The sequence below is a fragment of the Dipodomys merriami genome, unplaced genomic scaffold (genome assembly GCF_024711535.1).
Source record: "Dipodomys merriami isolate MVZ:Mamm:240054 unplaced genomic scaffold, mDipMer1.0.p SCAF_32, whole genome shotgun sequence".
Lineage (NCBI taxonomy): Eukaryota > Metazoa > Chordata > Mammalia > Rodentia > Heteromyidae > Dipodomys > Dipodomys merriami.
The window spans coordinates 5,636,281-5,660,337 of NW_027204715.1; the positions used below are offsets into that span (position 1 = coordinate 5,636,281).

At 38.2% G+C, this 24,057-nt stretch overlaps 1 protein-coding gene across 2 annotated transcripts in view; it reads right to left on the reverse strand.

The window, feature by feature from the left end:
• The window catches only part of Sema5a (semaphorin 5A), a 417,057-nt gene that overhangs the window by 184,739 nt on the left and 208,261 nt on the right, over positions 1–24,057 (reverse strand). For both annotated transcript variants that reach the window (XM_070042173.1, XM_070042172.1), the window contains exons 4-5: positions 19,912–20,011; positions 5,434–5,479 (exon numbers count right to left, since the gene is read on the reverse strand). In XM_070042173.1, the coding sequence (XP_069898274.1) occupies positions 5,434–5,479; positions 19,912–20,011 (146 nt within the window). The remainder of the gene's footprint in view (positions 1–5,433; positions 5,480–19,911; positions 20,012–24,057) is intronic.

A 24,057-nucleotide genomic window follows, 5' to 3' on the forward strand; every position in this document is an offset into this window, starting at 1 on the left:
CTCTCTCAGCATTGAAAGCACGCACATAAAAAACATCTTCCAAGGCCTTATCTGGCATTTCATATTGCTCTATCCTTTGGGTTCGATTGCTTTCCTTCACTTAAATTTGTGAATAAAAATATGACGTTTCTTTCACTCTGTAGAACTTTTAAGAAATTTAGTCATTAGTGAAACATTAAATGTGAAGGGATCGAAGCTCTTGCGGGCAGACCTTTGGAGTCAACAGCCTGTCTGGTAAGTTATCACAATCATTGGCTGTGATCTAACACTGAGAATGCTCAGAGGAATAAAACGCTTCTTCCAACACAGAGTAAAGTTCAATGCAAGGTCAGAAGTGATGTTTCAAAACAAAGGCTATCAGGCTGTAAAATTTCTGAGAAACATCAGATAGCCTTCCTCAGGATGAGTTACAGAGAAGTAATGCCTGAAAAGATATTCAAGGATCTGTGTTATTTTCTAGATGAAGAAGATGTAGGAGAGTGAAGGGGAGAGAAGACAGCAAGAGAAGGCACTCGGATCTGAGAAACAGACGAGTTGGGGAGACTGAGAAGCTCCTACTAATAGACATAGCAGATGTACCTCAAGGTGATGATAAGGGTGCAGGCCAGGCCAGGCCCCTGGAGGTGGACTCTACCCTCCTTCACTGACAACAAGAGCAAGCGAAGCCCTGCTTAGGGATGAGTAAAGATTACTGCTGAGAATTCTTCCTGAACTTAATTCTCTATCCCTTGACTTTTGCTTAAATTAAATGCCATCCTTGTTCTCTGTATTCTCATTTTCTTTCATGTTTAAGAACTAGTTTTCCATCTTTGGGAGGAAAATAGAAAATGATCATTATGAGACACAAATGGATCCAAATGATCCCTGAGAGAAAACAACATTTGCATATGTAACAAAAGGCACACAAGCCATACGTGTTCTTATCTCTTTATCCGCTACCCATAGGCACTTCACATCATACTGCCCACCTGAATTTGACAAGTTCAAATCAAGATGAGTAGAAGCATAAAGTATACACCAAGACCGACTATTACAGGAAAAAAGGCAATTGCAGTGTACTGCATTTGTATTTCTTATAATGATTTCCTATTGGAATGGTAATAGGTTAGATATTATAGAAATAAAATGTACCATGAAAGTAATTTCCCTGTCTCAATGTACATTTTGCCACATGACTACGAGGTTATCTCGGATCAGCTCTATGGCTCCCCTGCTTCTCCTGAATAGCACAGCTTATACCACCAGTACAGATCTTTCATTGTCAGTGTGCTTATTCAGTTTTGCTACCCATGAAAATAGTCATTTAATTTAAAAGAAAACATTCATAAGAAAGCAACAAGACTTCTTCCCTGAGGACATGTCATAAAGAATTGCCAGTGTTCGCTCTCTTCATACTAAGCAAACAGTAAGCCATAGAACAGCACACAACTACAGAAAGGGAAAAAGGAGAGAGTCACAGCCTGGCACTAATGGTGCTTTTTGCAGGGCTTCTGTGATTAGGACTGTGTTTTCAAAGATACCATTCAGAAAGTCATTGGAGGGGGGGCAGGGGTTGTGTTATGTCAGCAGAAGAGGCTCTTGCCAGTGGTATCGCCGGTGGTTACCTCCTTCACAAGAAGCACATACTCCCGCAGTAACTGAGACCTGACTCCCAGTAGACGGACAAGAAGATGGAAAAAGAAATTTCCTTGTCCTCACAATGCTGCTCCCACATAGGAAGGAAACGCGTGCCTCAGAGGTTTTACATCCATTGATTTTTTTTCATGTCAGTAAACTCTGCAAGAATATTCTTAAGTACTTCATCTCTACTTCCTCGTTAACTTTCTATTACCATTTCTAGGGGATCTTTTTGCTCTTTATTCATGTGTTACATCTATACATAAACAGGTAAGTGTGAACATACATGTACACATACATGTACATGGACACTAGCTTGTAAATGTCTGCATACAAATGTACATGTGTGCATGTAGACATGTGTGCATATGTGAATATATGAGCTGGTATATAGCACATGTGCATAGGCTTGTATGTGAGCATGCATATACATATGTATATATGCATCATGTGTGTAGAACACAGATGCAAACACATGCATATGTGTGTAGATATATACAATTTCCCTCAATGTTTATTGATTGGTATATATATGTGTATATATATATATATATAGATAGATAGATAGATAGATATAATTTTAAGTCAATTCAGTGACTTAAAATAAGTAAGGTACAGGGGCTGGGAAGGTAGCTCAGTGGTAGAGCGCTTGCCTTGCATGCCTGAGGCCCTGGGTTCGATTCCTCAGCACCACATAAGCAAAAAGAAAAAAAACCGGAAGTGGCGCTATGGCTCAAGTGGTAGAGTGCTAGCCTTGAGCTGAAGAGCTGAGGGACAGCGCCCAGGCCCAGAGTTCAGGCCCCATGACTGGACCAAAAAAAAAAAAAATAAGTAAGGTACAGAACTGATACCTTTACCACAAAGTTCCATCAAGAATTTTCAAAGAATAAAAATCATTCATCTTATACAAATCAGAGAATTAATATTAATACATTTTAAGGTATGTTTTATTCATAGACATTCACATTTTATAAGTTGTCTTGATAATGTAACTTACAGAAACTAAAGTGTACGTTCCAGGATCCAATTTGGATCCAGGGCTGTATGTTATTCTTGTGTTCACTGGTGCTCTTTATTTAAGGAACACCTCTTCATTCTCTCACAACTCCATGATATATGAAGTGTAGAAAGAAGTGCTGTTGTTGTTAGCATAGTCTTCTGTGGAATTTATGTAATGATTGCCAATGTTGGAACATTTTAGTTGAGTTGGCACTGAAATGCTACTCTGTCCATCTTCAGTTCAAGAAGTCACTGTAGTCATCCTTTCTTCCTGGTGAGGTGAGTTTGGACTATTAACTCTATAAGTAAGTGAAGCCACAAATTTCCATGTGAAGCCACAAATTTCCCTCACTTAATTATTAAGTATTATATAGGTAAACACTATGAACTGCCTACATATACTTGGATTAAAAAAAAGTAATAGCATGAGTCAGGTTCCCTTAAAATGATTTTCTAGTGTGACATCTGCCAAGTCATAATTATTTATTAAATAATTCCCCCAATGCTCATTACTTGGGCTATTAAAGGGCTTTTCAATATTCAGATGTATTTTTATGGAAAAAAAGAACAGTCTCTTCTGCCTCATTATTTTTTATTTCCTTTAATGTTAGTAGTTGCTTATATATTCTTATTTGACTCAGTGTTTGATCACTTGATACCATGTCTCTTCGATAATACAATTTCTGGAGATTTCTGTGGGGGGAGCCTACTGGAAGCTAGCTACTAGGTCCTTTTGTCATGTATTCTTCATTCTTTGAATATCCACTTCACTTCTGAAATGACACCCCTGCTATTTATTAACTGAGGCTGTCCTTGTAGCCTGCTACTTCTCCAAAAAACTCTGGGCCCATGTAGTAAGAATTTATGTGAATTACATGAGCTACTACCTGAAAAATAACACATCCAAGCCTTTTGACCATCAGATAGATAAAACAGGAAATGAATGGATTTTCATATATTGACACATGCAAATATATACACATCTATGTGCCAGCTTTGAGCATGTATGATATGATAGAAGGTATATTACATCATGAGACTCAAATGACCATTTCATATGATTCCTATCTATGGAGAGGTCTAGTTTTATAACAGATTTTGCAAAATAATAATCCATGTTTTTATTAAACTGTGGATACTTTAATTCACAGAAGAATTAATTATATGTTATATATGTATTTATGGCATACATTATATATAAATATGCACTGTAAAGCCTAAATCTAGGTAATTAATATATGGATTACCTGACATCTTTTTCATGGTATTGTGGTAAATATAGTAAAAAGCTAGTCTGAATGATTTCAAGCCTATAGTATATCATTATTAATTATATTTATCATGTTGCATACAAAATTCATTAAATTTATTCTTGTTTTCTAACTGGGTCATTAGATCCTTTGACCCACATATTCTCAGTTGCTTCATTTTTCCCCCACGTCCATACTGATACCATCTTGCTTTATGCTTCTATAAATCTCTCAGTTTTAGATTATGCAGATAAGGGAGACCACACAGTACTCAAGTTTATTTGCCTGGCTATTTCAGGTAACATGCTCTGAAACTGTAGGTCATTCTGCTTACTTACTGATAAATATATAATCTTAACAACCAGTCAGTTTATTGTGTAATTGGTAAATATTAAACTGCAGTGAAAAGATAATTCATTGCTAACTGTGATGGCAAAATTAAGACAAGGATTTATTATACTTTTTAAAACCAAAGCAATGCACACTTGTGTGGAAATTGCTGTATTTTGTCTTTTTCCCATGTCTTACTTAATTTAAATCATGATGCTACAGGACTGGTATTGATTGGGGCCATTCGCCAATGAATAAAACAACAATTACTAATAAGCCTAGAGCTACTAGATCACAAATCCAGATATGAGGTTCTTCAAAGATTAGGCTTTTTGCCAATATTTTCTTTGAGCGTAGGATTATTTTATATTAAGAGGCTTGCAAATAAAAGACAGATCTAATCATCAAACTCTCTTATAATGCTTCCTGAACATTCACAATAGTGGCATTAGAGAGAGGAAAAAATATTACAAATTCTCTCCAATCACTTCTTAGAACCTAGGGCATAAGGATGATATTAAAATCCACTGAAGCATGTTTCCCAGAGGAGGTACAGCCCAGGGATTCTGGCATGGTCCATGAAGTCCCAGAATTCAGGGGAAGGTGGGCATTCATGTCTTAAGCTTCTTTCTCTCCCAGAAGACCTGATGATCACGCTTTTCTAAAACACCAGAAAAAAAAAACCACAGAAGCTTTTGCATTTCAGATCTGCTATTAAAATAAATATTCATGAATAAAGAGCTGAAAATCGTTTCCCAAAATGCAATAACCAGAAATGCATAAATTGGATTTTTACCTACTGTTGTTTATTCGTTATTGTGTATGGCTGTTAGCCCACAGATTCATGTTTACATAACAATGAAAGGAAAAAGGAAACAAAGATGGTTCATAAGGAGATGATAGCTGAATGCCAGAAACTAAATAACCAATGATTTATCTAACAGCAACAACAGGAAAAGGCTCACAGAACTGAGAGCCTGTGTCCCTCGCGTTCTCCATCACCCAAAGAAGAATGTATCAGGATGACCACCAGGGAATGAACAGGCCATATCACAACAGGGAAAGGCTAATGAGGGATGAAAGAAAGTGACATTTTGCATCACCTACAACAGCCCAGAGACCTTTGCACCTCACTGGGGAAGAAACCACGTGTTGCTCAGCCTTGGCTGTGTATTTCACTGAATCATGACTTAACTGCAATGAAAATGAGAGCTTAAGAAAAATAAGTTGCACCTACCTGGATGAGAGAGAGATCCTCAAGTAGTAATCTGAAGAGGTAGTTTCTACAAAATACAAAAAGAACACATTCATTTTTAGTGAAGACTCCAAAAAGATAGACATTATATTCAGAAGAATAAAGACTAAACATGCTTACTAGTTTTGGTTTCAAGATTATCCTATGGGTAATATATAGGTAATGCAGGTTATTTTGGACCAGAAAAAAAGAGGTATTCAATATATCAAGTCACATCTGAAATTGAAAAAAAAGAGCTCACAGATAATCACTGATATTATGTGCATCTGTGTGAGAGACAGAGACAGAGAAAGAGACAGAGACAGAGATGAGGGAATTGTAAGACAGCCTGTTGTTTTCTAGAAAGAAAAGAAAACATGGGTCATCAATTCTGAAATTCAGTTTAAGTAGGATGATATGATTCTCATCACTGGAACTAACCAGGTTTTATAAATAAATTTTTTAATTCACCCACACAGGATACTGCATGCTTGTAATTGCAGCTATGACTGAGGAGGTAATAGGAGGATCACAGTCTAAAGCCAGCCCTCGGTAAAATATGAGACCCCCCCCCTCTATCTACAAATTAGACAAAAATAAAAAATAAAAGAAATGAGGCTAAGGCTCAAGACTTGCCTACCAAGCAAGTCTCTGAGTTCAAGTAGCAAAACAAAACAGAACAAATTAACAAGTAAATAAATATAATTTGCTTAATTCAACCTATCTAAATCTTGTCTTGTTGGAGGAACTTAGTTCAGAGACATGCAGTTAGTTGCCCGTCTGCCCAGGGAGCTGAGGCTATCTGGTCATAAGCCATCTCTGCACTGACTTGAAATACAGAAAAAAAGAGAAATGCAAACTATGAATTTTCAAGGAAAAGAAGGCAAAGGAAGCCAGAAATCCCTACCAAATGCCCACGAGGTACAGAAGAGATTTCCACTCAGGGGTGCTGGATGGAGGCGGGGACCTTCAGGAGCCAGGACCCACAGGAAACAACGGGGCCACTTGGAAGACCCATCTCAATAAATTCCTCACGAGTATTCTCAAAGGTTGTGTTTTTCTTAATATTTCAAGATCAACTCATCATGTAGGATTATAATTTTGTCGCATAAAATCAGTAAAATTATTAGCATAAATTCCTTCAGAAAGAGGGTGCTGTTACGTAAGTCAGGTAATAAGTACATAAGTAAACTGACAATATTTGATATTTGATAATACTAATGGATATTACTTAACCATGTTTACTCAATAAAGCTTACTTGAAAAATTTAAAACAGGAGTCATCAGAACTGTCTATAATTTTGAAAAGCCTCAATGTCTATTTCTCAGTGAGGATTTTGATTACATAAATTTCACTGTATTGTGGGATAGTGCTATGTAGCTAAAGTTACGAACATGTTTTAACCTTCACAAGGCGCATTGCCATTATCATGGTCTATGATCTTTGATATTACTATTTCTTCCACATTGGTGATATGTACATTTCTTTCCTTGTGCTTAGTGTGAGCAGTTTCCTCTATCTCTCATTCCCTCCCTCCCATCACTGCCCTTGAGTTGGTTAGTTCATCAATGTCCAGGGTAGCTGATGGGCCCCTCCTTTGTATTTTTTCACCTGTTTCCTCCTGATTCTGTTCCCTCCTCCTCGCTTTCCCCAGATGTGCATATGTATATACCATATGTGAGGTCAAGAACACAGAGTCATCTAAAAATGATGCAACAAATTAACAAGAGATCCTCTACAAAGGAGGAGGCAACAATGCTTGATAAGAAATGTACTCATTACCTTGCTCATGTAATTGTAACCCCTCTGTATGGTATTTTCACAATAAAAAAAAACCTTATTAATTAAAAAAAAGAAGAGGTCCTTTATTCTTGAGTCCTGTTTTCTTTCTCATATCTCCTTGCATTGTGAATTTAATATCCACATATCAGGGAGACCATGTGCCATTTGTCTCTCTGATCTTGGCTTGTTTTGCTCAGTTTGTTTGTTCTAGTTGCATCCATTTACCTGCAAATGTTATTATTTTGTCCTTTCTAATGACTATTTAATATTCCATTGTTTATAGGTACCACAATTTTTGGATCCATTCACCTGTAGTGGGGGCACCTGGCTATTGTGAACAGTGCTACAATGAACATGGAGGTACATGTGTCCATATATCCTGGTTCTTGTTGCTCAGAGTAGATGCCTAGGATTGGTATGGCTGGGTCATAGGGAAGATCTAGGTTTAGTTTTCGGAGGTATCTCCAGACTGCTTTCCAAAGTGCTTGTATTAGTGTACATTCCCACCAGCAGTGCAGTAGAGTTCCTCCTTTTCCACATCCCCATCAACATTTGTCATTGGCTGAATTTAAAATATAGGCCATTCTGACAGGGATAAGGTGGTATCTCAGAGTTGTTTTTATTTGCATTTCCTTTATGGCCAGGGTTGATGAACATTTCCTCATCATGTGTTTCTTTGCCATTTTTATCTCTTCTTCTGAGAAGTCACTCTTCAGCTCCCTTGTCCATTTAATGGTTTGTTAGATTTAGGAGGGATTGGTTTCTTGAGTTCCCTGTATACAATGGATATTAGGCCTTTGTCTGATATATTGTTGGTAAATATCTTTTCCCAATTGATTGTCTGTCTTTCTAGTTTGTTGATTTGTTTCATTTTTAAGGCATAGAGTTGGAAATTGTTTCTAAATGTTTAATACCCAGCAATGATCTATACAAACCATTCAATCAATTAGAAATATGTAATACTGAGCATTTTACTATTCGGCTCATTGACTGAGATTTTCAAGTATTTACAAAAGAAACAATTACAGAATTCCCTATCCACCTTCCTCAGTCCTTGGCATCTAGCAAAACACAAAGCAGACTCCATTCATTTCAAACCCCTTCATCAAACCATTGGGTTCCATGCACAATGCCAAGACTATTTTTGCCTTGGAAAAAAAAAAAAAAAAAAAAAAAAAAAACTCCAGCCCAGCTAAGCAACCTGAGGGACCTAAAATCCCTATCAGCAATTGATCCATCACTGTTTAGGTCAATGACCTATGAAGTTAAAGGTTACAAAAAAGAAGGGAAATCTTCTAAAGGGAATAAAAAATTGATATTCCCAGATGTTGGCCACTCAGAAAGCAAAGTAAGATCTATGTCTTCTGCAAATGGCTGTTCTCCAGGGCGCTGGGCAGGAGGCAGCCACTTTATCTTCTGACTGTAAGAGCAGAGAGGAGGGAAACAATATATATGAGGTTCACAAGAAAGGCCACCAGGCTTTCCAACCTGAAGGAGTAATGTTCTGGCTCCCATCCAACAGGGAATGCTAACCAAATGTTGTACTTAGCATCAGTTTCTCTAATAGGGTAATGCTCTCAACAACTTAAAGTATGTAAGTGGTCCCATTAATCTTTCTAACGCCCACAAGTATAAATAGGTAGTTAGAAGAGTATTGGCATTATTCTGGGGAAAGGCTTTGGTGCAAGAGTTTAAAAGATTCGATTCTTAAGAGTATCTTGGTTATACAAGGGGAGTTATTCCATATTACCATTTTTTCTTATCTTATTTCTTATGCTTTTATTTTTCTCTTTCCTTTCTTATATACAAAAGAAGTAAAAAATTAAAAAAGCAAGTTTCCCAACTGGTAAATTTAGTTTGGGTTTTATGGCTATAGTAAATAAAAATATGCCATTGTCTCTGGATAGGAATCTTCTCTTTTGTATTCAAATGTCTCAGAATAAAATTAGACATTGTGCATTCAAATGCAATAAACCACATTACATTTAGGAGTAATGGTATGAGGAATACACAGATCCAATGGGCTGTATAATTCAAATCACAAAGCCATTAAATCTGGCAGATTCAAAATGACAATATTAAAACCTATTTGTCTGTCCCCCACTAAAAATGCAAGTAAGTTTTCTCCCTCTTCAAAGGAGTTTATTTCTTATTGACTTGCGTAGAAGAACTCATTCCTGGGTTCTATCACATCTCCATTGGGACATTAGCAACAAACCGCTAAGCACAACAATATATCCTCAGTGGGGGCTGAACAGATGAGGTTCAATTGCGTCTTCATGTAAAGGAATAAAATTCAACCTGCATTAAAGAAAAGGTTGAGCCATCATAAGCATATTAACTGAATGACTCATTTTATCTAGAGACACCATAAAACTTAACTCTGACCTCCATAAATTATGAAAGACACAGGTGTTTTAAAATGACATTCACTTAGAATAACTCAATTGCTCTCTGATGAATATGTCTGTAAAAATCAGAGAAAAACTTCAAGTTCTTATTTAATATGTAAGTCAGATGCCTGATCCAAATGAGAAGATAGAATAATGAAAGAAAGCAGACGTATATTATGCAATAACAGAATGTAGGGACTGAAAAGCAAGTGCATCTTTATAAAGCATTTTAACAAAGTGAGAGAAATGTTTCTTGTCCTTTAATAAAAGTTTAGATGAAGGCAGCTATAAAATGACCTGAAGACAAAACTTATCCTCACTTCTTCACCCCACCCTTCCCCTCTCCCAGCTGTTTATATCCCAAAAGCAGTCTACCTCTGAGCCATAAGCATCTCACAAGTGTTGAAAACACTAAAATTAAAATTATAACCATGTCCCTAATATTATAGCATCACACTTCTGCAAATAACATTTAAATCCACAGTTTCTGAATAACATGGAGGGAGGTTGCTAACAATTTAAAATTTATAATAAAATAAGATTTGTTTTTCCGTCGTGGGGCCTGAACTCTGGGCCTGGGCACTGTCCCTCAGCTCTTCAGCTCAAGGTGAGCACTCTACCACTTTAACCACAGCGCCACCTCTGGTTTTCTGGTTGTTAATTGGAGATAAGAGTCTCACTGACTATCCTGCCCAGGCTGGCTTTGAACTGCAATCCTCAGAGCTCAGCCTGCTGAGTAGCTAGGATTACAGGCGTGAGCCTGTATGATTTTTAAATATCCCAAAATATGAATTTTAGCCATAATTTCAGTCACAGGTTTGTCTTTCTCCTCAAAATATATATATGTATATGTATACACATATACATGTACATATACATATACATATACATATACATATATATATATATATATATATATATATATATGTATGCCTGGCACTAAAAAACACTGATTTTATCTTTGTTGTAGTTGTATATGTTCAGTACCTACTCTTTCAGGCTCATATTGAGAAGTCTTAGCTATTAAAAAATTTTCCAAAAATGCATCTGTAAATGTCAAGATTAAAAAAAGGCTTAGAAAAGCATGTATGACCTGACCTCTTATTAAACTTTATAGCACACAATAAGCAAAACAATGTTGTAGCAAACCTCAGAGATATAAAGAAAAGGAGAACCTACTTCTCATAAATATATTTTGATCAAAGGTTACTAATTAGTGTTGGTCACAACCAAAGTGAAGACCTGAGTTTTAATATGCTTTAAATAGTATTTGCAAATCTCTATGTGATTTGAAGATTATAGATGATAACTTATTTCACTAAGTTCAACTCATAGCTCCTACTTTTATGGGTTGAGTATGTGATTTGTCCTTTTCTGTTTTTAAGCTAATAATCATGCCAATTTAATTTTTCTGTGATTCATTTAACCTGTATACACTAAAAATATTCAATCATTGAATTATTACTATGGACAATATTTTTCAGAGTTATCTCCAATTAATAAAATATGTACTACTTTTTGGAAGACTTGCTAAATTTTTATTTTTAAGAGTTGTACAAATGCGTTTCAATTCAACAAGTCATGTCATGAGTATGATGCATCATGACACATGATACACTTCCACCATTCTCTTCCCCTTTCCTCAACCCATCCTGCCTGTGATGCAGTTACGTTTGTGCACATTGTACCTTGAATAGAATGACTGCATTTACTCACTCTTCCTCCCCTGTTCACGTACTCGCATTGTCCTGCACCCCCAACCAACAGCTTCCCGGTATTCATTTTGTTAGAGTTTATTGGTTGTTGAGTCACACTACTGGGTTCCTCCCATGAGTATGTCATGCTTTAGTCATGTATGTATATACACACATAATGCTGTATGTTTTTTCATGTAGATTTGTATTTGAAATCCAACTTCCATGTATTAGAGAAAACATGCACTCTTTGTCTCTCTTATGCCTGACTTACTTCAATTAATGTATTTTTCTAGGACTATCTATTTCCCTGCAAATGACATAAAAAGATTCTTCTGATAGATGAATAAAATTCATATCAATAGACAGACAGACAGCTATCACATTTCCTTGATCTACTCTTCCACTGTACGGCATCTGGGCTGGGCTATTTCCATAACTTGGCTATCATGAATAGTGCAGCAATGAACAAGGATGTGCAAGTTTCTTTAGTGTACCCTGACTTTTCATGTTTTAGATAGATGTCCAAGAGTGGTATGTCTATATCACAGTGTAGTTCAATGTTTAGTTTTTGGCAGAGTCCCAACTCCATGTTCCCAAGTGGTTGAACTAGTTCACATTTTCACCAACAGTGTAAGAAGGCTCCTTTTCTCCCTGCATCCTGGCCAGCGTTAGTTGTCACTCTGCCCTGGCCAGGAGTCAGCGCACTTTGTGAAAGGGTAGGGAGCAGAGATTTCACCTTCATGGTCTGTGTCCCCACTCTTGCTCCAGGCTACAACATCTTCATCAAACAGAATATTCCATCTTTGCCTCTCTTGCATCTTAAGACATTTTCTAGAAAAAAGTAAATCCTTGATGGAAGTAGGATCCAAAGAACATCTACAAAAGTTACTAAATCCTGATGGATTCCATATTAAGCTGCCAGCCAGGAAATCTTTCAACATTTAAAAATTGTAATGCACACGCATGCAACATAAACAGGCTAACCAGCTGACTTACACACCTGTTGGCTCATTTGTGGATCTTATGAAAAAGGAATCAGTTATTTAAGTAATTAGTTATTTCATAAGTAATTTAAAATGAAGTACTTATTGACTGAGTTATTTAAGTCTTCCACACTAATTATGTAAACAAGAAATAATTGTTACATTAGTTTTCACTTCTGCCAGCCCAAAAAGAAGAAAAAAGATTTATTTTTTTGACAAGAGGAGAAGAAAAACAATAGTTATTTCTTTCCCAAAGAGATCCATAGTGATTTGTTCAAGGCCATTACCCTGGGCCTCCTGAACCCACAAATCGGGGAACAGTAGAGATGGGTTCCTAAATTTTGAAGTAATTCCCCAGCTAACTCAAAAGCACAGCATTCCACAATTTGGACAAAAAAAAATAATGTAAAATAAACGTGTAGATCAGGGTAATTCATCAACAGACTAAGGAGCAGAAAGAAATAGGAAGAAGGAAGATAAGTTTAAAAAAATTAAAGTCTTTCCATTTCCTAATAAATGGGGTGGTATCATTCTTTCTGATGGAAACAGAATTCCACTGTACATAGATAGATAGATAGATTAGATAGATAGATAAATAGATAGATTAGATAGATAGATAGATAGATAGATAGATAGATAGATAGATAGATAGATAGATAGATAGATAGATAGATAGATAGATAGATAGATACCACATTTTCTTGATCCATTCATCTACTGAGGGGCATCTGGGTTGGTTCCATGTCTTAGATATTGTGAAAAATGTTGCGATAAACATAGTTGTGCTGGTAGCTTTAGGATGGCCTTGTTTGTGATCATTGGGGTAAATGCCCAGAAGAGAAAAAAATCATATTAAGTGAAGTAAGCCAGACCCAAAGAAATATAGGTCCCATGGGTTCCCCTATTTGGCATAATTAGTATATGTCTAGGATAATCTTATCTGATGACCAGAAAAGCTCAATAGCTATGTACATATGACCATATAAGATGATGTTAAGTGAAATGAACCCCAAGACATGGACACAGAGGCTTTTCTTTGTTGTTGTTGTTTTTAATATACTATGTGATTTTTCTTTGTTTCTTCTGTATGTCCTTCCTCCTATGGTATATCCCCTGTTGTCAGTGTATTTGACTTTGGTACCTTGCATCTTGTATATACATTTATCTAATTTGGGGAGGGGAAGGGGAATAACAAAATGCTGAAACAAGGACACAGGATAACCCATTGCAGCAATGATACTCACAAGATACTATGTTGGAAATGAACTTTACAACTTTTTTGTGGGGAAGGGAGGACTAAGGGAGGAAAGGGATAGTGGGAGAAAAACAAAGGAGGGGAAACAATGCCCAACAAGAAATGCACTCATTACCTTATTCATGTAACTGTAACCTCTCTGTACAGCATCTTTACAAGAAAATAAAATTTTAAAAAATCGTAAAGACACCTCTATGCTTCTAATGCCAGCCTACAAAAGAAAAGGAGAAGGAAAGAGAAAACACTTAAGGCCCAAAGTATAGGTTTCAAATGACTGTAAGTAAGGCTGGGAAATGGAACAGGAAGGAAAACTGATCTTTCCATCACCAAGGCCTTCCCTAAGCCATAATTAGTGAAATCACAGCATCTACAGTATCATGCCCTCAGCTTCTGTGCACCGTGAGGACTGTTACTCTGTGGATGCACTGCTAATCCCTGATTTCACCAAACTCAGCCAAGGCTACCTTTCCTTATGTCAGCGTGACAAAAACAACTCCTGCAGAAAACAGGAAGAAGTTGGTGGGTAGTATGTCTGCTACAAGCAGAATCACTGATCTCATAACTTGCTACAGCTTCTTTTTAATTATAATATGTTACACCTTGTTAATTCTAAGATAAAACTTTCAAGTCAAAATGTGAATTATAATCACCGCAAAAGAGAGAGAATGATATTAGCCAACTGCAGACAAACAAAATTTATATGAATCTAAAATTCAGGCCCCTGTACTTGCAATTAGTGGTAAAGCTTTTTTAAAAGCAGAACTCAGAACTCCAATTAAATTGAAGCCTGCCATGTCTCAGCATGAACATAGAAGAACACATACTCTGTTAAAAGAATTAATTGGGAGTCAGGTAAAATGGGAAAGGATACTTTAGCTCAACCAATCAGAAACCACCAAGCAACCTCTAACCAGAAACTTCCCCAATATTACCAATCACTTATTTATTCTGCCTTACTAGAACACTTTACAACGCTCTCCCCACTCCCAACCATCCACCTCTGAAAGAGATAATGAAGAGATGAACCGCGGCCAGCCTGCGGGCAGCTCATGCGTGAATCGCTGAAAGCTCAAATAAAGTTGAAATTTTAATCTGTTCAAGTTTGTTTTTCTGCTGCCCTGCATATGTAAAGCAAATTCAGCCCCTACATTGCAAAAGCATGTTAATCTTTCCTTTTTTAGCCTTAGCATTGAAGTCAAACCATGAGCAAAACACATGACCCAGTATAAAGAAGACAATGTTTCAACCACTGGGTTTGGTGTGACTGGAATGACGAATCTCGGCCTTGGAAACACTCAGATTTTCATTTAACTTACTGTTTGTGCATCTGTTTGCTTGTTTACAAGAAATATGCTCATGAGTAATGTACACTGTTGATACTCAATTATACAAAAATAGCTTCTGCTATGGAGAATAGTCTATTGACTGTAACAGCTAGTCAAGAGGTCCTGTGCATGAAGCTCAGGTACTGGCTGGCACAACGTCAGGTCAAATAGGGCAGGACAAATCTATAAACCAGTCCTCACATCAGGTCAGGTGTGCAGAGAGACTTACTCAGCCCAGATCCCAATCAGAAGTGACTTTGGTATTATAACGTGACCATTTTGCAATGTGCTTTGGATAGAATTAGAATGAAACATTTCCAGGGACTTAAATCAGCGAACCTGTGATCAGGCATGATCACTGGCTGGGTCTGATCGCTGACACCCTGCCTGATCACTACCTGATCCACGTATTGGGTCTATGGGCCTCCCGCCCACTGCCTGACTCATGCAGACGGCTGGGCCACGTGAACTCTGGGCGGATTTGTGGGAGAACTTACAGCGGACATTGGCCCTAAAGCACCTCAGGTGGCAAGGATGCACTTCCTTACACATTTCTACATTATATATAAGCTTATGGAAATCACATGAAGGGAAGGAAATAGCTGACAGTGAAATACACAAGTATAACTGAAGGCAACTCATTCTAAAATGAAATATGTGTTAAAATTGTTTGCATTTAGAAAATCACATTTTGGGGGAAAAAACATCCAACTAGCAAATAAAGAACAAAAACCCAAAACAACAGCAACAAAAAAGCCTCATGGCCTTCATGATTCTGTGGGGCCACAGATGTCTTGATAATGCATCTGTTTTCATTGCATTGCTCAGCTTTTTGGATTTTGAAATGTGGCTAACTTGTAAACATCCTGGCCTGGTGCAGACCGAGTAGGCTGCCGAGTGGAGCAGCAGTTGAATGGAGCACACCCTCCAAATGACAACGATTTGCCCCCCTTACAATGAATATAGAGCACAGGACTAACTCATTAGCAAAATAAAAATGTTATCACTCCTGCTCACATCTGTTGTTACCATTCTGTCCGCAGCAAAACTTCGACTTGCATCAACTTTGTGGAGCATTATTACTGCCATTACTTCCATAATTATCCATACCAACATGTATGCCATCGTGTATTCTTTTTATTTTTTATGCCTTGAGTTTTTTATTGCATGGAAAGTGATTTTAGTAAGTTTTGTAATGGAGAGGCACACGGCCATTCAAAAAAAAATGTTACTTTCCCAAGAACAGAAACAAACAGAAATCAGACACTGCAAGGATAATGCATTTCACAGTATTTTACCTTACTTTTTAAAAGGAAGACACTGAAGCTTACCTACTCCTAGAAAACACAAACATTACTAAATTTTGAAGGGACCAGAATAAAGTAGGAGATTAATGCAAAGGTATTTAAAATAATCTGAAAGATAGTGGGCACTTTGAAACTGGTAGTTATATGACTCTTTTCCGAAATTGCATGGATTGCAAGTGAAAACCTTCTGGTGCTACTGAACCACAAATTGCCTACAGAAATGTTTTTCATTGGCAGCACAAAGAACTCCTTTTATCAGAGAGTGCTAAGTATCTTTAACTGAATTCAATGTCAGAAACATAAAGTATTACTGGTATAAAGGGAAATCATCCAACAAATGGTTTCACAATGTCTGGTGCTAACTATGAAAAACTAAAATAAAGAGTAACATTCTATTTTTCTACAGGTCATATTTTTAAACCATTACTGGTTTCTGAAATACACACCTGTTATCTAAACTTCTCTCACTAAGTCAAAAGCTTCCCAAACAGGATTCTGAGGGTTGAGCTATTTTTAAAGTTTTAGAACTGGTTCCCACTGCCTTCATATTTTCTGAACATAATCCCATTAAATTTCCTAGGTGAAATTCCTATTCTTTCCCTCCAGTGTGCTCTGACTGAAATGCTTCTGTACATGGTTAATTTAAACTTTCCTCAACACGGCTCCCTTACTGGGAGCTTGCTAATGTAACAATCGTTTGTCATGGATTATTTCTCTAAGTCCTTCCAGCAGCTGAAAGGGTAGAAATTATGAAACCAACCTTAAACATGACAAAATGAGGCTGAGAAATTGGCTCTGGGTCACTCAGCTGGGAAAGCTTAGCATACTCCATTTTTTCCCTCATGTATTTATCAAGTGCTTACATAGAAGCACATGGACAGGTAGGCCATATTCCTAGGCTTGCACAAACATGATAAATTAGATGGTGCTTACCTCAAATTTTGTGGCTTCTATGCCTGCTCATTTTGACATTTGCACAGCTTCCTAAGCAACCCACCTTCCTGCACACTACATAACAGAGAAGGGTGCAAGTCTCCCAGCATGGCTGAGTTGTCAGTATGGAGATGTGAGTTAGAGCCTCCAGAATGTAAGCTTCCTGGAACACTAGGAGAGAGGACTTCAATAACCCTGGGATAAGGAGCTCCCAGAACAAGGTTCTATGGAGAATATTCCCCAGTAGCTCTAACACATAAGACAGTTATCCTTCACAAACACACATTTACCCTGTGGATTCTCACATCTCTAAAAGGAAGCTTGTGTTGATGACTCCAAGCCAACCACCTGCAAAGCATGAGATGCTGGCTTATTCACCAGAGGACCTCCAGAGACTGGGGGAAGGGGTATTAATAAGGCTAACAAGAAAGCCCATTCCAACATTCTTTAAAGATGGAGTGATGCTTGGCTGACCAAAGCTAACGGGGCCACACTCGCACCCCTCCCCGGTGAATGGCCTCTCACCTATGTTCAGAGCCAAATCCCCTATTTTCTAAAGGTGAGTTGGGATATTGAGCTGGCCACTAGACTCATGCCATTGCCAAAGTATATCTAGAATAAATCTGCTACAATGCTAACCTCCTTTCCCCCTTTAATATATACCAGATACAGAAAAAACCAGGAACAAGTCAAATCCTGAGTATAAGTATGTTGAATCAACAGATCTCTTTGGGTTTCTACAAGGAGAACATAACCATAGCATGAAGGAAGTCCTAGCACACGTCCTGCCATCCGTGTAGGGGATGGCATCCGTCACGAATAAGGCAATACCATGCACAAAGGCCAAGGTGGATGGAGATGCCTGCTGTAGATGTCGATGCCAACAGGACTGTGTGTGAAGGCATGCAGCTGCTCATCACCCGGGTGGGGTCTCCAGCCAGGTCATCATCCTTTAAGATAGTTTTCCAAGCAACAAATCTGTGCTGTAGGTGGGTGGCCAGTATTCAAATGCGGAGGGACCACCAAATCCCAGAGGCAAGAAAGAGCATTGATGAGAGTTCTGGGAAGCTTAAATAATTCTGCATGCCTGAGTAAGGTAAGAATGAAAACACAGTGAAGCTGGAAGGGATGGAAGAGGCTTAGGAGCAGGGCAAAAACAGCCAACATGCAACCCAGAAAACTTTGAAGGTGGGTCTTACAGAAAAAAAAAAGATGTTGGATGTGCTATGCAGAATGAGAAGAAAGTCTGGAGGGTAGGAGGCTAGTTTCAAACCTCTATATTTGTGAGTTCCCATGGAAATCAGTATGGAGGCTCCTCAAAAAAGTTAACATAGACCTCCTCTAGGGCCCTGCTAGCATATACCACAACCAGCACATACCAGAGAAGAGCAAATCAATCTGTAAGAAAGAATGCAGCCTACTATAGCCAATACACATATGTGTATACATAGAAAGAGAGCACTCATAATACAAACATACATACATACATAAATACATACATATGTGCATGCATACACAGAGCCACAAAGAAAAATGAAATCATACCATTTGCAGAAAAATGGATACCATTGGAAGACACCATTGAATGAGATAATTCAACCTCAATAAGCTAAAGATATATGTTCACTCATACCTGAAAGAATTCATACCCAAAGCTATGTACATATATGCATATGCTTATGTACATAATATAGAACATGATTCTGACTCAGGGACTGGTTTAGAGGTAAGAGGAATGGGTAAAATGAATACGTAGATGGAAGATGAATAATTATAAATACATTGTTTCAGTACATGAATATGACATAAAGAAACTCAATGACAGCTGTTGACCCATAAGAGTTAGGGGTACAGGGAAAGAGCAATTGGTTCTGTTAGGTAGCTTGGTCTCAGAAGATAGGGACTGGACAAACAAGAAGGGTGAATGAGGGTGAATATAGTTTAAAAAGTTTGTTTTCATGTGTCAGCAAAACAACTTAGAATCTATGCTGTAGTTGCTTCACTGTCCAACCACAGTCAGGTGTTGGCCCTGACAATGGATTACAAATACCCACAAAAGACAGAGATAATGACAATCCCTTTGAATTCTCAATTCACTAGAAAATGGATAATCAAGGTCACCATAAAAGTAATCCTGGGCCAGGCTCCGGTGGCTCACTCCTGTAATCCTAGCTACACAGGAGGCTGAGATCTGCAAACCACAGTTCAAAGTCAGCAGAGGCAGGAAAGTCTCTGAGACTCTTATCTCCAATAAACCACAAGAAACCAGAAGTGGAGCTATGCTCAAATTAGTAGCTAGCCTTGGGCAAAAGAGACTCACAATTCTTTCTCTCTCTGTCTCTGTCTCTGTCTCTGTCTCTCTCTCTCCCTCTCTCTCTCCCTCTTCCTCTCTCTCGTTCTCTCCCTCTCTCCCTCTCTCTTCCCCCCCCACACACGCGCGTGCGCGCACACACACACACACACACACACACACACACACACACACACACACACACACACACAAGGTAATCTTGGGTCTTGTGATATACACAAAGGCCTCTTGGTCTCCAGAATTCCACTAAAGAATAAAGTAAGAATTAAAAACATGGCTTCTTGGGTCAAACTAACTGGATTTGAAACCCAAGCTCAACTTTCATCAGCCTCATGCCTCCAAAGCTTGCAATGAGGAGCACTCACCCTCTTAGGAGCTGCGCACCTGATACCATGCCTGCTGCACTTTATTCTTAGATGAAGTCATGCTATTCAGCACTCTTCAGTTCAACAGAGAAGCCCACATGGAAGTAGAGGACATAAGCAATCTCTCACCTTGCTCCTACCACAAGTTCTTTCTGTCCTGGGTCGAAGGTTAACCGTGAGAAATCCACAGCATTCTTCGCTCTGAACTCCCGTAACCAGGGGCCGATTTCTAAACAGAGAAAAACAAAAGAAAACAAAACAAAAGAAATAAAAAGGTAATAATGAAAGATTTTTCCTTTGGGGACAACTAAGTGGGGGCTTCAGGTAGCAAGCCTCACGGTGGTTTAGGGGCCCCTGGAGGTTTTCCTCGAGGTGTCATGAAATCCGCACTGCAAACGGTTTGGAGAGCAGGCCAGGGGCTGGGCCTGGTAAGGATTTACAAGCCAGATGTGCATTTTGCTTTTGGTTCTAGGCGGGGAGAAAATAACACAGCATTCCCATGATTCATCAGAGGAAAACTGGATGCAAATAATTCCATTTCCTGTGCAAGTTGACTAGAAAGGGGGTGAAGGCATCACCAAATCACAGAGGCCACCCCAGAGAGCAGGAACAATGCACAGCCATCTAGCGCAGGAGACACTCCCTGTCCCTGTCCTTTGGGTTTTCATTGCGTCCCCGTGATCAGACTTGTTAAACACACTGGGTCTTTTCTAGAAAAGAAGTCCACAGTTACCTCCAGGACTCGCTGAGCTTTTTTTTTCTAAGGGAAGTAAGAAAGCAGCCACTCTGTGTACAGAGAGGAGTTTTGTTGTTGTGTACACGCATTGCTCAGTCCTATTAGAAGGCTTCCAGTGCTGAGTCTGGTTATGATAAAATGACAGTATGTGCAGAGGGAGAGGACGCTGCTTCATGAGCTGCTTCACAGCATTCCGTGGCTCAATTTTTGACAGAGAAAAAATATGCTGTGAGTGTCCTGCCAGCTTTAAGACACCTTATGGTTCTCCTTGGCAACCAACCAAGTTATCTGATGGCCTTTTTTTCTGGATTAATATTTTGAGTGATACCGCACTGCCTAACCAGGTGTGTGATGACGGTCAAATCAATGAAGTGATTGGTTTGATGAAAGGGAATAATCTCTAACAAACACTGATACATTATGAAAATATGCCCATGTGCCATAACATACCTGTACAGACAGCTTTGTGGGTGAATGGGGAGGACCAATTTTAAGAAAGATCTCTATATAACAAAGAAGTCTTTTTTCTACTTTCATTGACTGAAGGGGAAATATGCTATCAACTAAAAGTTATTTCCTGCTGAATGGTAAACAGGCCTAAGATATTGAGAGACATATATTCCCTTTTGAAATTTTGATGTGAGCAATATCTTGACTTTTTAGCATCATATGTAAATTTCATCATTTTATGGACATGGCAATTAACACAAATACTTACAACAAAGTATGTAGGAGGCATTGAAGCTATCAAGAAGTTAGTAATAAATGATCCTTCCAAGAGCTTATCTTTCAGTTACAGAAACAGTTGTACTATCTTCATCAAGCATGGCATTCATAAATACAAGACATGTGTAAGTGATTATAGAGGTATAGCAGTTTTTTATAATATTCAAAGAAGAGATAACATAGGCAAAATGAAAGGAACACTATAACCAATATCACAAGACTCATTCTAAAGAGAAAAGCTAGAAAGCAGGAGACATTGCAGCTCACAGAGTCCTCCTGTACCCACTCATTCAGCTCTTCCTCTCTTAGCCAGTTCATGCACATTTGGGGTAGATGGATGGAGATGAAGGCTCTAGTCTCTCTACGGCTTGTCAAGGTATCTATAGAACAGACACAGTGCCCTAAAAGTGATGGATCATAACAAGATGGGAAATGAAAGAGTATATATATTAGTAGGTGAAATTAAGACTGAGGGAATTAAAAAGAAATGAAAGAGAAAAGAAAGGGAACAGATAAAATAAACATAAACAAATGCAACTTAATGAACTGCTTGCAAAGGAAAATGAAAAGTAAACTAAATATAAACCATAGAAAAATCCTCATATGAGTTGATAAACTTGGGATGGATCTCAGGTATGACAACAATAAAGTTTTGGAGAGTTCCAAGTGAGCACCCAACCCACTGAATCAAGTGTGCATGGGATACTATTGGGCCACTGTTTGGTAGGATGGTGTGGAAAGAGTAGAAAATAAAAGGAAAAGTATTAGATCCTAAAAACTACTAAGACCCATAAAGCTTAGGTAATAATGAATGAAGAAGGAAAATGAGCTAGGAGAGTCTGATTAGTCAGATCCTTGATTAGAGCTGAATTCAAAAGTAACAAATTAAAAGAATGAAACAGTTCAGGTATTCAATGAACAGGGCAGTGATGACAGACACAAAGATGTCAGGAATTAAAGATGGATGTGGACAGAAGAAATGGGAATTTTGGTTCTTTTCATGAAGAAGACAATAGCATCGCTTCTGAAAACTGTCTCAAATGAGGAACTGTATATAAAGAGAAAACTGAATTAAGAGAATAGCTCTGTCAATATTTTTCATTTTTCTTATTTTAAAATTATACTATACTTTCCTAATAAATCTATATTTTTATTGTCAAAGTCATAAAAATTGGGTGATCTGTGTAAGTTCTTCTTTTTTATTTTCTGGTACATTTCTCTAAAAGGTCAATCCATCTCAGCATATTGTATAACCATCTACCAACTGGATCCCATGATGGACTTGGAGAAGAATTTCTTTTCAAAAAAAAATTTTTATTATGAAAATACCGTACACAGGAGTTACAATTACATGGGCAAGATAATGAGTACATTTCTTAATAAGCATTGTTGCTTCCTCCTTTGTTTCCCTTTCCTATTCCTTCCCATATCCCTCCCTCTACCCATATCTCCCCTTCCCCCCCCACCCCCCGCCAAAGTTGTAAAGTTCGTTTTTCAACATAACAACTTGCTCATCTCATTGTTGCAATGGGTCCACCTGTATCCCTATTTAAACGATTTGTTTTTCCCCTTCCCCTCCACAAATTATACCAACATCAAATACAGTGAAAGCAGAGGTTATACCGTGGGGGAGGGACATACAAAGCAACAAAGAAATAATCTTATAAATGTGTTAGAAACAATCCCACGAAAGTAAAATACATTTGAATACTTATCTTGGGAAAATTATACTAAGAGAAGTAAGCCAGGCCCAAAGAAACATACCCCATGGTTTCCCTTATTTGTAATAACTAGTATATCTCTGAGACAAGCAGAAAAGGTCAGATATGTTGATATTAGGTCAAATGAACCCCAAGGTAAGCATTGGAGGAGAATTTCTATCCCAGCCTTCCTCCCTAACTGAAAAGGAGCCTGCAGGAAATGTGTCCTGTCCCTGTTCATGGGAGTTGGTAACAGTGCAGTTTCCTCTCCTTGACGACAAGCCCTCCAACTTTACCATAATCCCATCCCTGTTCTCTCTTACAATCCCTTACCTGTTAAGCCTATAAGAATACTAAGTCTCTTCCCACTATCTGTAATTAGATACACCTCTCTCCCATTTAAAAGTGGTTAAAACATATTTTATTAGACTTATTTGTTATTAGAAACTCCAAATAATTTTCATAATGAACTCTCAAGTATACATGCCAAAAGCATTGTTATGCTTTTGGCTCAGTTAAGAAATATGTTTTCCTAATATCACAAAGTTATTTTGGACATAGGTAAAGCTTCCAAACTTAGAAATTAGTATGAAATGCAGCTGACAACATTCTTAATGAAACCCATATTGTACTAGCACATATTGCACTAGGCACAAGTATGCACACGCATGTGCATGCACATGCACACGCGCGCGCACACACACACACACACACACACACACACACACACACATTTTATTTCCTATGGGATTGGGCTTATACAGGGACCTACTGAATCCTCAGCAACCTTTACCCTAGAAAAATCTGTCAGGCTTACCACCAACAGAAGTTTGGTGATGAAGACTGGGGCGGGGAATCAGGAGTTTCACTCCAGAGACCCTGAATCTATAATATTAACACTCCTAGTGGTGTAGTGAGAAATTAGCAATATAGATTTCTATTGATCTAGAAAATGAACAGTTGCAGAAGCTGAATGCCTGTAGGCATTCAAGGGTGAAAAGAAAAAGGAAGGAAGGAAAGCCGCTGGGTAACAAAGCTCAGGAAAGGACAAATAAAGGCTATCAAGAGAGAGAAGGGGATGGAGCTGACGCACAAGCTGAGCTGAGGTCACAC